Source organism: Mustela lutreola, chromosome 12 (assembly GCF_030435805.1).
Source record: "Mustela lutreola isolate mMusLut2 chromosome 12, mMusLut2.pri, whole genome shotgun sequence".
Taxonomy (NCBI): Eukaryota; Metazoa; Chordata; class Mammalia; order Carnivora; family Mustelidae; genus Mustela; species Mustela lutreola.
This window is the reverse complement of record NC_081301.1, coordinates 20,108,410-20,121,846: the sequence shown is the minus strand read 5'-3', so window position 1 is coordinate 20,121,846 and position 13,437 is coordinate 20,108,410. Positions and strand designations below refer to the sequence as shown.

The 13,437-nt window shown below is 47.7% G+C and overlaps 1 protein-coding gene and 1 non-coding gene across 2 annotated transcripts; both read right to left on the bottom strand.

Annotated features, from left to right (window-relative positions):
• Positions 1-1,257: 1,257 nt before the first annotated feature.
• Positions 1,258-9,014, bottom strand: RNF183 (ring finger protein 183). The gene is made up of 2 exons (XM_059142039.1): positions 8,781-9,014; positions 1,258-3,165 (listed from the first exon to the last, which is right to left on the bottom strand). The coding sequence occupies exon 2, from the start codon at positions 3,126-3,128 to the stop codon at positions 2,556-2,558; it is 573 nt and encodes a 190-aa protein (XP_058998022.1). The 5' UTR covers positions 3,129-3,165; positions 8,781-9,014; the 3' UTR covers positions 1,258-2,555.
• Positions 9,015-10,007: 993 nt separating this feature from the next.
• TRNAK-CUU (transfer RNA lysine (anticodon CUU)) lies at positions 10,008-10,080 on the bottom strand. The gene has a single exon. It is a non-coding gene; the product is annotated as a tRNA-Lys (tRNA).
• Positions 10,081-13,437: the final 3,357 nt, after the last annotated feature.

Sequence of the window (13,437 nt, the reverse complement as noted above, 5' to 3'; positions counted from 1 at the left end):
AAACTGTGCCAGGTATGTTAGACTCCTCATTTAATCCTCCCAATCTTCTGAGTTAAGGCATATTCCCTTTTTACAGACAATAAAATCGAAGCTCAAAGAAGTTAAGTAACTTGTTCAGGTTTACCCTGTCAGCGAGTGGTAGAGCCTGGTGTGTCTGTGAACTTAGGAAAAGATTTCATAGAGCTTTATTGAGAATGTTGGTAGCACTGGCCAGGCAGAATGACCAGTCCCGCCAACATGGCCTGTTTCCTATACAGTGCCAGAGCTTTTTAGCCCTTCTATCTGTGACACCTCCCTTGTGATGAGCCACAGCATCTTAGTCTGACTTCATGCCAAAAGGAGTCATGGGATTTCACCACCTCTACCTCATGAACTAATAAGGCACCTGTTGTGTTACTCAGCAGGAAACTGTTGCATCTTGGGATAGATGTTTTGTTGTGTGGAACTGTCTTAGGCATTGCAGCATGTCTCAGCGTCCCTGACCTGTGGAGTAATAAAAGCCAGAGGCACAACTACCTCCCTTCATTGGAATACTAGAGATGCTTCCAGACTTTTCTGCATGCCCCAAGGTTACAACTGCTGAAGGTGAAAATGGAAGACACTCTGCTTTTGAGTATATCTTCCCCTACCCCAAAAAACTCAAACCTGTATCTTTCCTTACTTGCCTGGTGTATTAGCCACTCCAAGAACCACTCCCCAATTCTCTTTGACTAGAGGCCTCCACCACTGAACTGGCTGATGAGCTGAAACAAGACAGCTAAACCTGTGGAGTCTCAGTTTCACCCGTAGAATAGGGACGAAGTTTCCTTAGCCCAGAGCAGTAAGCTCAAGGGTAGAGGCAAGTGTTCTTTCCTGAGCGTCCCCTAGTTCCTCTCCCTTTCCTCGTGGCTCAGAGAACATGGGCAGATCATTGCCTAATTTACTTGCCAAGAGGTTAAGGAACAAGGATCTATAAAGAAATGAAGTCAGCAGGGAGAGGTTGAGTCCCAGCTCCAGTATAATTATTTTAGATGGCACAAATGGAGAAGCAGGTGTCAGTCCCCTGGCAGGATACATAGGTGGCATTCCAGTTTTGTAAAGGAGAATTTTCTTCACGTTGGTTTTTAACACCATTTGGTCCTATTAAATGTGAAATACAGGTCTTGGCTATTTTGGATTATCTTGTACATTAAGATCCCTCAAGATTTTATAGAAGATAGTTCCATTAAGCACAAAATTTTTAGAACAAATAAAACCGACTCAGTTTCTGACCTCTGAAAGTTTATTCTGCAAATCAAGATCTTTTCATAATTGTGATGGTGTTTTAACCACTTTGAGACTGTTCCAGAGCTGTGGGCCACACGGCGGTATTAAAACTGGGGAAGCAGCAGGGGGTTTAGACACTGCAGAGGTAGCGACTTGTAGCCAGACAGCCAAAGCATATAGTTTGCCTTGGTTCTGAGATCCTGTCATGTAAAATGAAGACCAGGGCCCCTGTCTGCTTGGCCTGGGATAGAAGCTAAGGCTGTTCCTCTGTCCAGGGCTTCTCGGCTTTACCTTTCAAGGTCAGAATTCCATTGGCTGGAGGAGGGGAGTGGGCTCTACCCAACATCCAGGTTTAATCGGAGCCTCTGCACCTACCAGGAGAAATAAACACCTTTTCTCCAAATACCAGATTTCTTTTGACCCACTGACCCTGGTTTCTTTTCGTCTTTAAACTTTTATACTCTAAACACTCCATAAAGCACGTACCAGCAAGAGGTTGTCTGGTTCAAGAAGCCACTGAGTGAACATGCCCTCCTTGGTGGTAAAGGCTGTCACCCATGGATAATCCCACCCCTCGTGTCCCCTAGTTCTGACTCAGACGGGCCAAGTAAGTGGTGGTTGAATGAGTAAGTGCGCAAATACATGAGTCCACACCATTTTTTCCTGGGACTGGTGGCAAGACTTCCAAAGAGAAAACTGAAAGAAGGCATACACATACACATCTGCTCACAGAATTGAAGCTCACTTTGCAAAATTTTAGCAACACATAATAAAAGGAGCAACTCAAACATGAACTGAGTCCGAAGCAACTCCACTGAGAAATGCAACTTTCTCTCTGGGCTAGTTGGGCTCCTGGATACCGTGGTCCAGCCTTTTGGCACAACTTGCTCCATAGCCCTGTAATCACAGATCTGCTTCTCTGCCCTTGGCCCTATGGCTCACACCCAGAGGTCTCTTCACATCTTTTCCCAGCCTTTTAGCTTTCAGAGGTTCTCATCATAGTTAGGAATCTGTTTCCAGAAGCAAACATGTGGACTGATGCGTTGTAAAAATGAGCAATACTACCAAGGAAGACAACCCCAAATGAGGCTGGGCAGTCCCCGTCCCCAGCAGTAGTCAAGAAGGGCTTCAATTCAGGGCTCTTGGGTGGCTCAGCTGGGTAAGTGTATGACTCTTGCTAACTCTGGTCTTGATCTTGGGGTCGTGAGTTCAGGCCCCATGTTGGGCTCCACACTGGGCATGGAGCCTTAATAAGAATTTGGGGGGAAAAATTTTTTTTTAAGGCTTGGTTCCTTGTCCAGAAACAGCACTCACCCCACACCCCAGAGGAATTGCCTGGTCCAAAAGATGGAGAAGATGAGCAACAAAGTGACACTGAGGATAACAGCCATCAGGTAAGCAAAGATCCGGAACTGAGGGTTGCGGAAACACTCCCTCAGGGAGTAGTGGCTGGGGATGGGAATGGGCAGAGACCTGGTGGTAGGGCCCATGTCCGGGGGGGGCCCCGTTTGGCTCCCAGGCTCAGGGCCTAGATCAAGTGTATAGACCCGGGGCTGGCGCAGGAAGTAGCGGCTCTTGGGCTGGTCCTTGAGACAGAGCTGGTGGCCTTCCAGGATGACATGGTGGGGCTCCAGGCGAAGCAGAGTGAGCACGGCAGTGTCCGTGGGCAAGTCCGTGACCGGCTGCCCAGAGGCCAGCACAGTGGGCTGGCGACAGAGCGGACACAGCAGCCGCCGCCGGGCTGGAGTCACCAGGCTGAGGTGGGCCAGGCATTCCACACAGAAGGAGTGACAACAGTCCAGCACTTTGGGGGTATGAAATGTGTTGTTGAAGGGGTTCCAGCAGACAGGGCACTCAGGCTCCTGGCCCTGCCCCTCCGCCATCCTCAGATGAGACGTTGGGAGGCCTGGCAGGAATGTCCTGGCAGAAAGGGAAAAGGAGCAAAGGGATACCTGTTGAATTTCATCCTTGTGCTTGGTCCCAGACTAAGTGTTCTGTGCCTTGTTGAAACATACTGTCACCCACATTTCACGGATGAAAAACTTAGATTCAAAAGATGCACCAGCTTGTTCCAGAGCACCCATTTCCTAAGCTGTAAAGTCTGGTGCTCAGTCAACATGCCCCCCCACCAAACAGGGAAAAGTCCTGAGTCACCCCACCATTAGTGAATTGCCACTGGAGGGGATTGCACCCCCACTTGGGAAGTGGAAAAAAGTGCTCCTTTGCTCCATGTGACTGCCCTTGACTTCTCAGACTCCAAGGAGAGGGAGGAGAACCCGTCAGTGGTTTGTATTAAAAGACAAATACTTCCTTCCCTGCTGCCTCAAGTCCCTGAGTAGTGCAGAGATGGCCTTTGTGAATTCCCTGGTCTGTCCCTCCCACTGGGCTACAGGACCAACCCTCCAGAGCCCATATGCCCAGTTTTTGTGCAGGGACACCGCACTGGCCCGGCAGGGGGACCCTGCCAAAGCTTTTCCCCTTGACCTGGAAGCTTAGGCTCCCTTGCCCAGGTCCTCCGATCAGCCCTTCCAGAACCTCCTAATACCTGGACTCCCCTGGCTCCTCCTCCCTCCCTCTGTTCCCCAAAACCCTAGTGCACTCACCTGGGCTTCCTTGATACTAGGGTGGTCAGGCAGACTATCTGAAGGACCCGAGGCTCCAGTCTTTCCCTCTCCCAAATCCACACTGCTTTGGGAGACTGCCTTCTCTCCACCAGCCACCAACCCCGGGGCCCGTCTCCATGGCAGCACACACGCAGCACCTGGAGGTGCCAGGTGGCCCAGGCTGCAGCCTCTTGAGCGCATCTGCCTATGGCACAGGCCACAAAGCTGCCTGGGTGGCAGGGGCGGGGAGGTGGGGGAGCAGAGTTCCCCCAGGGTGTGGTGAACAACCAACCGTGGAAGCCAAACATCTGCAAGATCGTGGGCGGTCTCTTCAAGACCTTGAAGGTCTCCATGGCCTGGGAAGGGAGGGGTGGCAATTTCCTTTTTCTAGATTGTGGAGAGGGTAAGTGAGCCTCTGGGCTCTCCTGGGCCCTCATTTCTTTTCTAAAATGGCTAAAACCTCCTCCTCACACAGAGGCTGCCCACCCTGCACTTGGGTGGCTGCGAACTTGATGGCTACACAGCCTAAAATCTCTGCACCTCAGACTCAGCAAATTTTATTTCTAAGTAACATCTACACCCGACGTGGGGCTCAAACTTTTGATCCAGAGATCAAGAGTTGCATGGTCCTCCGACTGATCCAGCCAGGTACCCAACCTTTCTGATAATTTAATGTGCCCAAGTAGCTGTAACCACAGCAATCTTGCTGCCATCTTTGTTCTTGGAACACAGCCTGGCAGGCAGTGACCGCTGATGTCTTAGAGTCCAAAGGCTGGCCATCTCACCACCCTTGGGGACTTAAAAGAGGGAGTCAGGAAGGAGGAGAGCTCCAGCCCCACTTCCCCATTTCACCCAGAAACACCTAGCTTTTCTCCTGTCAATCACTTGAATAAGTTGAAGAGTTGAGCTGCCAAGGGGGGACCAAAAAAAGTCGAAAAATCACTTCTCCATCCTAACCACTCACATTGCAGATGGGAGTGGGAGCCAAGAAGTGACTTTCACCCAAGGTCCCCAAGCTAGGCAGTGGTGTCTCCTGCTGGATGTGTGCTAATCACCACACACTTAAGTGTTTGCACCTATCAGGAGATTCCCCGAGCCGTGAGTCTCTCGTATGAATCCAGGAAGCGTGCAGGGAGTTTGGGGGAACCAAGTCTCCCTGGTGCGCCTCCTAAGGCGCCATCCATCCACTCAGTTGAAACCTGAAACAAAACCCGCTGACACTCTCCTGCCCGCCCATGGCTTCCTGGTTTTCTTCTAGACTTCTGTCACTGTTCCATGTAGGGAAGACGAAGCAAAGGTATGCAGAAGGAGGATGGAACAGCTCTGGCCAAAGCTGGGCGAGTTTACCAGGGATCCTTAACTACGAGCGCCTTCTGTAGACCACGCAGTCATTGTACAGTTACTAAGGTATTGAACGCCCACTGCATGCCAGGAGTTGTGCTAGGCACTGGGTAAATAATGGTGGACCAAAGAGACACGACTTTGACCTCATGACATTTAGAGTGTAATGAGGGAAAAAGACATCTAATGAGCAGTGGGCAGTTAATATGTAATGCGTGCTACAAAGGACAGAAAGGAAAATGGGCTTAGGGTTAGGAAACCACCAGGGAGGGTTGCAGCAGGGCGGGTTTCTGAAAGCTATGTCTGCAGGAGGACAAGAAACCAGCCACACAGCCTAGAGGGAAGGACATTCCAGGCTAAGGGAACAACAGGTACCAAAGCCCCAAGGTGAAAAAAGGCTCTGCCAGATTCAGGAAGTGAAAGAACCCTGAGGTTTGGTGGGTGGGGTTGGAGCAGGAAGGTGGCTCAGGAGACAAAGCCAGGGAGGGTGGAGGCAGGCCTGGAAGCTGGGTAACAAATCTGGATTTAATTCTAGGGGTTAGTGGGGGGGGTCCCTCATCACCATTCCTTTTTTTTTTTTTTTTTAATATTCCATTTTAAAAACATCATTCCAGGAGTGTTTGGTTGGCTCAGTCAGGTAGCACTAGAGTGGCTCTTGATCTCCGGGTTGTGGGTTCGGACCCCATGTTGGGTATAGAGATTGTTTAAAAATAAAATTTTAAATAATAACACCATTCCAGCTATAGAACAGAGAACAGACTAAAAGGGACAGAGTGGAAATAAAAGACTGTGAGGGGCTTTAACATTCAGGCTGGAATGGCGGTGCTTGACTTAGACCAGGCCATGGCAGAGAAGATCAAAGGGATGGAATACAAACCATCTTTGGAGGGGCAGGGGGTGGCTCAGTGGGTTAAGCCTCTGCCTTCGGCTCAGGTCATGATCCCAGGGTCCTGGGATCGAGCCCTGCATCAGGCTCTCTGCTGAGCAGAGAGCCTGCTTCCTCCTCTTCCTCCTCTTTCTCTCTCTCTCTCTGCCTACTTGTGATCTCTGTCTGCCAGATAAATAAATAAAATCTTTAAAAAAAAAAAAAAAGACATCTTTAGAGATTAAATCAAAAGCACTTCCCAAAAAGCAGTGAATAACATAGATTCTAGAACCATGTTTTTGAGGCTCATGACCCCAGATGCACTACTTGTTGTGGCTGTGATCCCAGTTGAATTGCTTAACCTGTTGTGCCTGTGAGGTCTGTTGAAAAGGAAAGTAGCATGTCTGAAGGTAAAGCTCTTAGGAGTCTGGCACCCAGCAAAGACTACCCATGAGATGGCTGTCGTTATCCCTGCAAACAGATTTGAGAGGGAGAAGGATCGAGGTTGACTTTGAAGCCATGAAAAAGGTTTCTGTGTTGAGCTTTGAGGATCTCTGAATTCCAGAGTGTGTCCAAAGCAGACCTTTAGTACTTATCACAAGACTTGAAAGGTAATAAACTTGATCCAGCAGGGCCCCAACTGGGAATCTGTCCCATGGAAATAATCAAGGACTTGTGCAAAGGCTTGATTGTAGGAACACCCGTAGAAGCACGGCTCTAACAGTAAGGTGTGGAAAACTACATACTCCTTCAATAGTGGAACATTAATTAAAGAGATTCTGCTCCAACCACGTAAAGAGACATTCTGCAGCCTTTAAAATGATGTGATAAGGGGCACCTGGGTGACACAGTTGACTGAGCCTCCAACTCTTGGTTTTGGCTCAGGTCATGATCTCAGGGTCGTGAGACTGAGCCCCATGTAGGGCTCCGTGCTCAGCAGGGCGTCTGCTTGAGATTCTCCTACCTCTGCCCCTCCCCTTTCCTCTCTCTCAAATCTTTTTTTTTTTTTAATGATGTGATAAAACATCTATTAATGTGGAAATATGTTTGTGATATGCAAGTAAGTAAAAAGAACCAGTAGTAAAACCATATCACGATACTATTCAATTATCCAGTATATGTGTGTCTGGGAAAAATGTCTGGAAAAACAAACACCAAAGTGTCAACAGTGGTTATCTCTGGGAGTAAGATTATAGGTGGGGTTTTTTGTTTGATTGTTTTAAATTCTCTTATCTGAAAATCCTCTAACTTTACTATAGTATGACAAACTTGCTTTACCACCCTTAAAGACCTCCCCTTCCCCCCCCCAAAAAAGACTTCATTTATGAAGTTCCATGGCCGAAGCTGTAAAGGGCCATTCAAGAGGAGGAATAATCAGGCTTCTCAGCACCTGGGCCCGTATCTTCCAGGGTCCCCACAGACAGCCTCGGATGTCTGGAGTCCAGCCTCTCAGGACAGACTCTGACCAGGTATCCTCCTGCCACTGCCCCCTGCATGCCCTCCATATTGCTGTAAATCCTAGACACCACCCCAGAGGCATCACCTCAGTCTGGGATGAAGTTAGCCAAATAGTACCTGTAGCATCGCCCCAAAGTGTTGACCCTCAAGAGGAGAGAGATGAAGAACTAGCATTCTTTAAAAAGATTTATTTATTTGAGAGAGCGAGTGGGCAGAGGGAGAGAAAGAGAGTCCCAAGCCGACTCCACGCTGAGCACGGAGCCCAACGTGGGGCTCGATTCCACAATCCTGAGATCATGACCTGAGCTGAAACCAAGATCCAGTGACCCAACTGACTGAGCCCCCTCTCCCAGGTGCCCCAAGAGCTAGCATTTTTACAGGACTTCACAGTTTACAAAGGGCCCCCGGTCCTGGCTAGGATCTAAGTGAGGCAGCTCACATCTATATTTGGTGATTCCCTTTTACAGTATTTTCCCATCTGCATAATGCCATTTGGCACCCCCCACCAATTATTTATTTATTTAATTTATGGCATTGTTGTTTTTAAGTAATCTGCACACCCAGTGTGGGGCTTGAACTCACAACCCTGAGTTCAAGAGTCACATGCTTGGGGCGCCTGGGTGGCTCAGTCGGTTAAGCATCTATCTACCTACAGTTCAGGTTATGATCCCGGGGTTCCGGGATCAAACCCCACATTGGGCTCCCTGCTCAGCAGAGAGCCTGCTTCTCCCTCTCCTGTTCCCCCTGCTTGTGCTTTCTCTGTCAAGTAAATTAAAAAAAGAAATCTTTTAAAAAATGTCACGTGCTTTACCAACTGAGCCAGTCACGTGCCCTGAGACCTTCTGATTCCTTAAAACCACCCTGTGAAGGAAGCAGGATAGGGAGGTGAAAGTATGCAGGCTTTGGAAACACAGTTAACTTGCTTTGCATCTTAGATAAATGGCTTATGTTCTCTGTGCTTCATTTTTCTTTGTAAAATAGGCTAAAAATCCCACCTCAGAGGCTTGCTGTAAGGAAGGGATAGTATCTGTAATGTGCCCAGCAAAGCCCAGCAGGTGCTCAGTACACAGCATGATAGTTTTATACCCATTTTATAGATGGGGACACCAAGGCTCAGCATATGAAGTGCCTTGCTTAAGGCTTCACAGCTAATAAACAGCTAAGCTTGAAAGCTGATCCCAGTGTTCATGCTGTTGACAGCAGTGCCTCTCAGGACACTGGGGTCCTGTGTCCCACCCGTCTCCCAGTGGCCCTCTGTGGCTCCTTACCTGCTTCCTCAGAGTTTCCTCCTCCAGTCCCCAGGGTGGCTGTGCAGCATGTGCTCTGCGCTCTAACTCCTTTTGGCCTGATTTCCAGGCAGTTGTGGGCGGGTCTTCCTTGCCTGGGTCTTCTGGCAGCTCTTGGCCAGCTCCGTTTCAAGGTTTTCCTCTTCCTTCTGATGACTTGGGACTGTCTGTGCTCAGGAGGGACAGCGCAGGAGCTCTGGTTTCCTCCTCCTCCTGTGAGTCACTCTTGCTTCTCTCAAAGGAGGTCAAAGTCCCTCATCCTCGCAGACCTCTGTTTTGTATTGGGTTGGTTTCCTACCCTGTCTAACTGCACCGCCTTGACTCACAGTCTTACTTTGATGGAAGGCAGGGGCATCTCTGAGAATGCAAGAGGGAGCAGAAGATGGGCTGCATGGGCACACTTTGGGGGGAGGGCAAATAAATCCCTTACTTGCTTGGAGCTTTGGATTCCTTATCTGAGAAAGAGTAAGGAAAAGTTCCTGTGTTTACGTGTTCCATACTGTGCTGGACACCGTGCTTCCAGGGACCGCGGGGAGCATTAACTGTAACAGATCACAAGTGTTTAGTGAAGCACGGACAACTGTCATCATTACTTTTAGTAGTGGTGGCAATTTTTTTCCCCTATCAGACTGACAAAAATTAAGCGTCTATTTATTTATTTAGAGAGCGCACGTGTAAGGCAGGGAAGCGGGAAAGGGAGAGAGAATCCCTAGTGGCTCTGCCCAGAGTGAGCCCAGTGGGCAGATGTGGGGCTGGATGGCACAACCCCGAGATGATGACCTGAGCCAACATCAAGGGGCAGATATCCAACCGACTGAGCCACTCAGGTGCCCCTAAAAGAAGTGGCTTTATATTCAAATGTGAGTTTCTCTAATCATAAATGAGGTTGAGCAATTACATGTATGTTCCTTTTGTACTTCTTTTCGGTGATTTGCCTGATCATGTCATCATAATAGCTGTAGTTAACATTTACTGCGTGCTACCGTGTACCAGGCACTGTGCTGTGATCTCTACAAGTCCTGTTTCATCTCATCAGATCAAGTTGATAAAATTATGATGCCAATTTTCAAGGGAGGGAACCGAGGGTTAGAGAAGTCAATTTGCTCATCTCCATTACTAGTGAGTTAGGAGAGTCTGGATTCTGAGCAAGGACTTGGCGCGTCCCAGTTGTTCTATTTTTTAAAAATTTTACTTTTTAAATAATCTCTACACCCAACATGGGGCTCAAACCCACAACCCCGAGATTAAGAGTCCCATGCTCTACCGACTGAGCCAGCCAGGTGCCCCCAGATTATTTTAGAATACATAATATATTCAACACGTGAGCAGTTTGATTTTGCAGTGAAAATGTCCTCTCCTAGCCACCTCATTTCCCTGAAAATTAAGGCATTATGCTGTCAGCTTCTTGTATATCTTTCCAAAGATATTTTATGGATGCACAAACAAAACTCCTATGGCAAAACGTCTGGGTATTTCTTTTCTTCCTCTTTACGCAAATGTGTGCGTGATGTACACTGTTCTGCACCTTGCTTTGTTCACTGAACAATGTACCTGAAATATTCTGTATTAGTACATAAAGAGCTTTTTCAGTTTTGTAATGATTGTATCATATTTCATTGAGGGAGCCATAAGTTACTTAACTGTTCCCTTATTGATCAAATCCCTTCATTTTCAATATATAAATATTAGTTGGAAAAATAAATGTCGAAATGACCGCGGGATCTAGATTAGTCTAGAATTGTGTGAAAATAAAGCTGTGGACTTCAGGAAGTTGCCAGTCCCTAAGGAAGATCTCTCTAAGCAATTCTCTTTCTGTGCTAGAGACAGAGGGACGCCTGGAAGCATGCCTGAAGTCCCAGCCTTTTTTTTTTTTTTTTCTTTGCCAGAGAGAGAGAGCACCAGCAGGCGTCAGGGAGGTGGGGGCGCAGTGGCAGGCAGAGGGAGAAGCAGGCTTCATTCTGTTCCAGGGCACCAAGCTTCTAAAACCCTTGGGATTTCCTAAGTGATAAGAACAATAAAAGTGTCTTTTGTTAGGTGAATGTGGCAACTTGACCTAAGTTGCCAGGCCAACCAACCTTTTATTACAGGGTAGGGAATTTCAGTCCAGCCAGAACGCCCACTCTGTGGGAGTGGAGAGGGACTGGGGATTGAATTCAGTCACCAGTGGCCATAATTTAATCAATCATGCTGTAGTGAGGCTGCCATAAAAACTGAAAAGGATGGGGTTCACAGAGCTTCTGCACTGGCGAATGTTGGCAGTGCTGGGACGATGGCAGGCTTGGACAGGGCAGAGAAGCCGCACGCCCCTTCCCACGTACCCGGCTTGCCCTACGCACCTCTCCTATCAGGCTGATAATCTGTAACCTTTATCATATACTTTATAATAAGCTGGTAAGTGTAAGTGAATGTTTTTTCTTAAAAATGCTTTTTAAGATTTTTTTTTTTAATTTATTTGACACACACACATACAAAGAAAAGCACGACCAGGGGGAGGGGCAGAGGGAGAAGCTGACTCCCAGCTGCACAGAAAACCTGATGCAGGACTGGATCCGAGGACCCAGGGATCATGACCTAAGCCGAAAGCAGACACTTAACCCACTGAGCCACCCAGGTGCCCCAGCCATGTTGATAAATTAATCAAACCCAAGGAGTGGGTCGTGGGAACCTCTGATCTAGAGCCAGTTGGTAAGAAGTACAGGTGAAAACTTGGGCCTGTGATTGGTGCCTGATGTGTGTGTGGTGGTGATGGTGAGGATGTCTTGTGGGACTGAGCCCGTAACCTGTGGCATCTGGTGTTCTCTCTAGCTAGGGAGTGAAGGAATTGAGTTGCTTGGTGGTGGTGAAAGATACACACGCACTGGAATTACGCTCACAATGAGAATGTACTTGTATCTTTTGGTTAAGTGAGGGTGTTCATTGACGTTTTAAGCAAAAAAAGATTGAAAAAACTCTAAAAGCCCAGCTACAGCAACATCAGTTAAGTGGAGAACTACCTCATCATTTATTTATTTATTTATTTATTTAAAGATTTTATTTATTTGACACATAGAGATCACAAGTAGACAGAGAGGCAGGCAGGCAGAGAGAGAGAGAGAGAGAGAGACAGAAGCAGGCTCCCTGCTGAGCAGAGAGGCCAATGCGGGACTCGATCCCAGGACCCTGAGATCATGACCTGAGCCGAAGGCAGCGGCTTAACCCACTGAGCCACCCAGGCGCCCCCTACCTCATCATTTAAAATGGTGTTGCGGAAGAGCTTTTATTGACTTGAGAAAATGATCACAATATGCCATAAACAGGGGAGGGAAAGCAGTTTTAAAAATGGGGTGTGACGTGCAAGCCAGATTTTGTAAAACAACACAAAGGACCACGAGGCAAAACGTTGCATCTCTGGATGATAAGCTGGCTGGTATTGTCATTTTCTTTTCATTTATAGTATTCTAAATTTTTACCAATGAATATGTATTGTGGACTTTCATTAATAGGAAAATTCACTTGGAAAGTCAGTGTGAGTTTTCTGTGGCCAGAAAATCCAGAACTCAAAAAGGAAAGCAGCGAGGGCGTGTAAGTGATCAGTCAGGATGTTGCAAGCATTGAAAGAATAACGAAATAAACCATGGCCCTGTTCCAGGCCACCGATCGTAGAGTGAGCAAATGCATTATCACAGTGTCCCCGGGTGGTCAAGGCTAGGGAGGATTTTACAAACAGTGGAAAATTTTTTCAGGAAGATGCCCAGGAGAGATAGTGAGGCATCTCAGGAATTTGAATTGAACTAATTTAGTTCCTGCTTGGGGGGATGAGGTCAGCCAACCGGAAAAGCACCTCATCTAAGCAGTACCTGGGAGCCGGGTGAGCGAGGAGTCATGAGACTTGGAGCCCCGCCAAGGTGTGGAGTGGAGGCACAGGGCGGCATGAACCCGTTAGGGAGGAAGAGGCAGCAGAAGGCAGTAGAAGGCCAGTGGAGGATGGAGAAAAGGCAGATTTTAGCCAGGTGACGACCAGTGTTCAGCAAGGGCCGAGGGCACATCTCCTTGTAGGGCAGCACGTTGTCAGTACTCAGAACCTTGCCTTAGGCCCGTCCAGAATTGAGGACAGTCGCAGCGGCTACGACATCACCTGCAGATTGTTCAGAATGCTGACTCCACACCTACTGTGTTTTAATTTGGATCTTTACAAGATCCTTAGAAGATTCGGGGACATGTGATAAGTATGATGAGTCCAAATTTAGGAGAAATATCCCCAGTATATGCTCCTTAGCTCATCGTAATTGCATGCATGATTTGTTACATTCAGCTTCATGAAGACTTCGCAAGGACATGAGTCCAGGAGGAAAGTGTCCTGGACAGACAGGGCTGGGTGAATCCCACCTGGGAACGGGCCTTCCCCTGCCTTTGCCTTAGGCAGCATCTGAATCTGTTTTCTAAGGTCACAATCCCTTTCACAAAACCTTTGTGGCCAGATGTGTTTCTGAATTCAGACTTTTCATATTTTAGGACAATGATATGGTGCATTTACCAATATATTAAGTAACTCTCCCAGTGGGATCTGAGTTAGCATGCTAGGATCAAATGTTTTAATATTCTGAAATTTATGATACTGAAATATTAAATATAATAAGGCCAGGTCAATTCTGGTGCCAAA

What these genes read in the sequence shown, in the direction of transcription:
- RNF183 (XM_059142039.1), bottom strand. Translation starts at nt 3,128, where the DNA reads ATGGCGGAGGGGCAGGGCCAGGAGCCTGAGTGCCCTGTCTGCTGGAAC.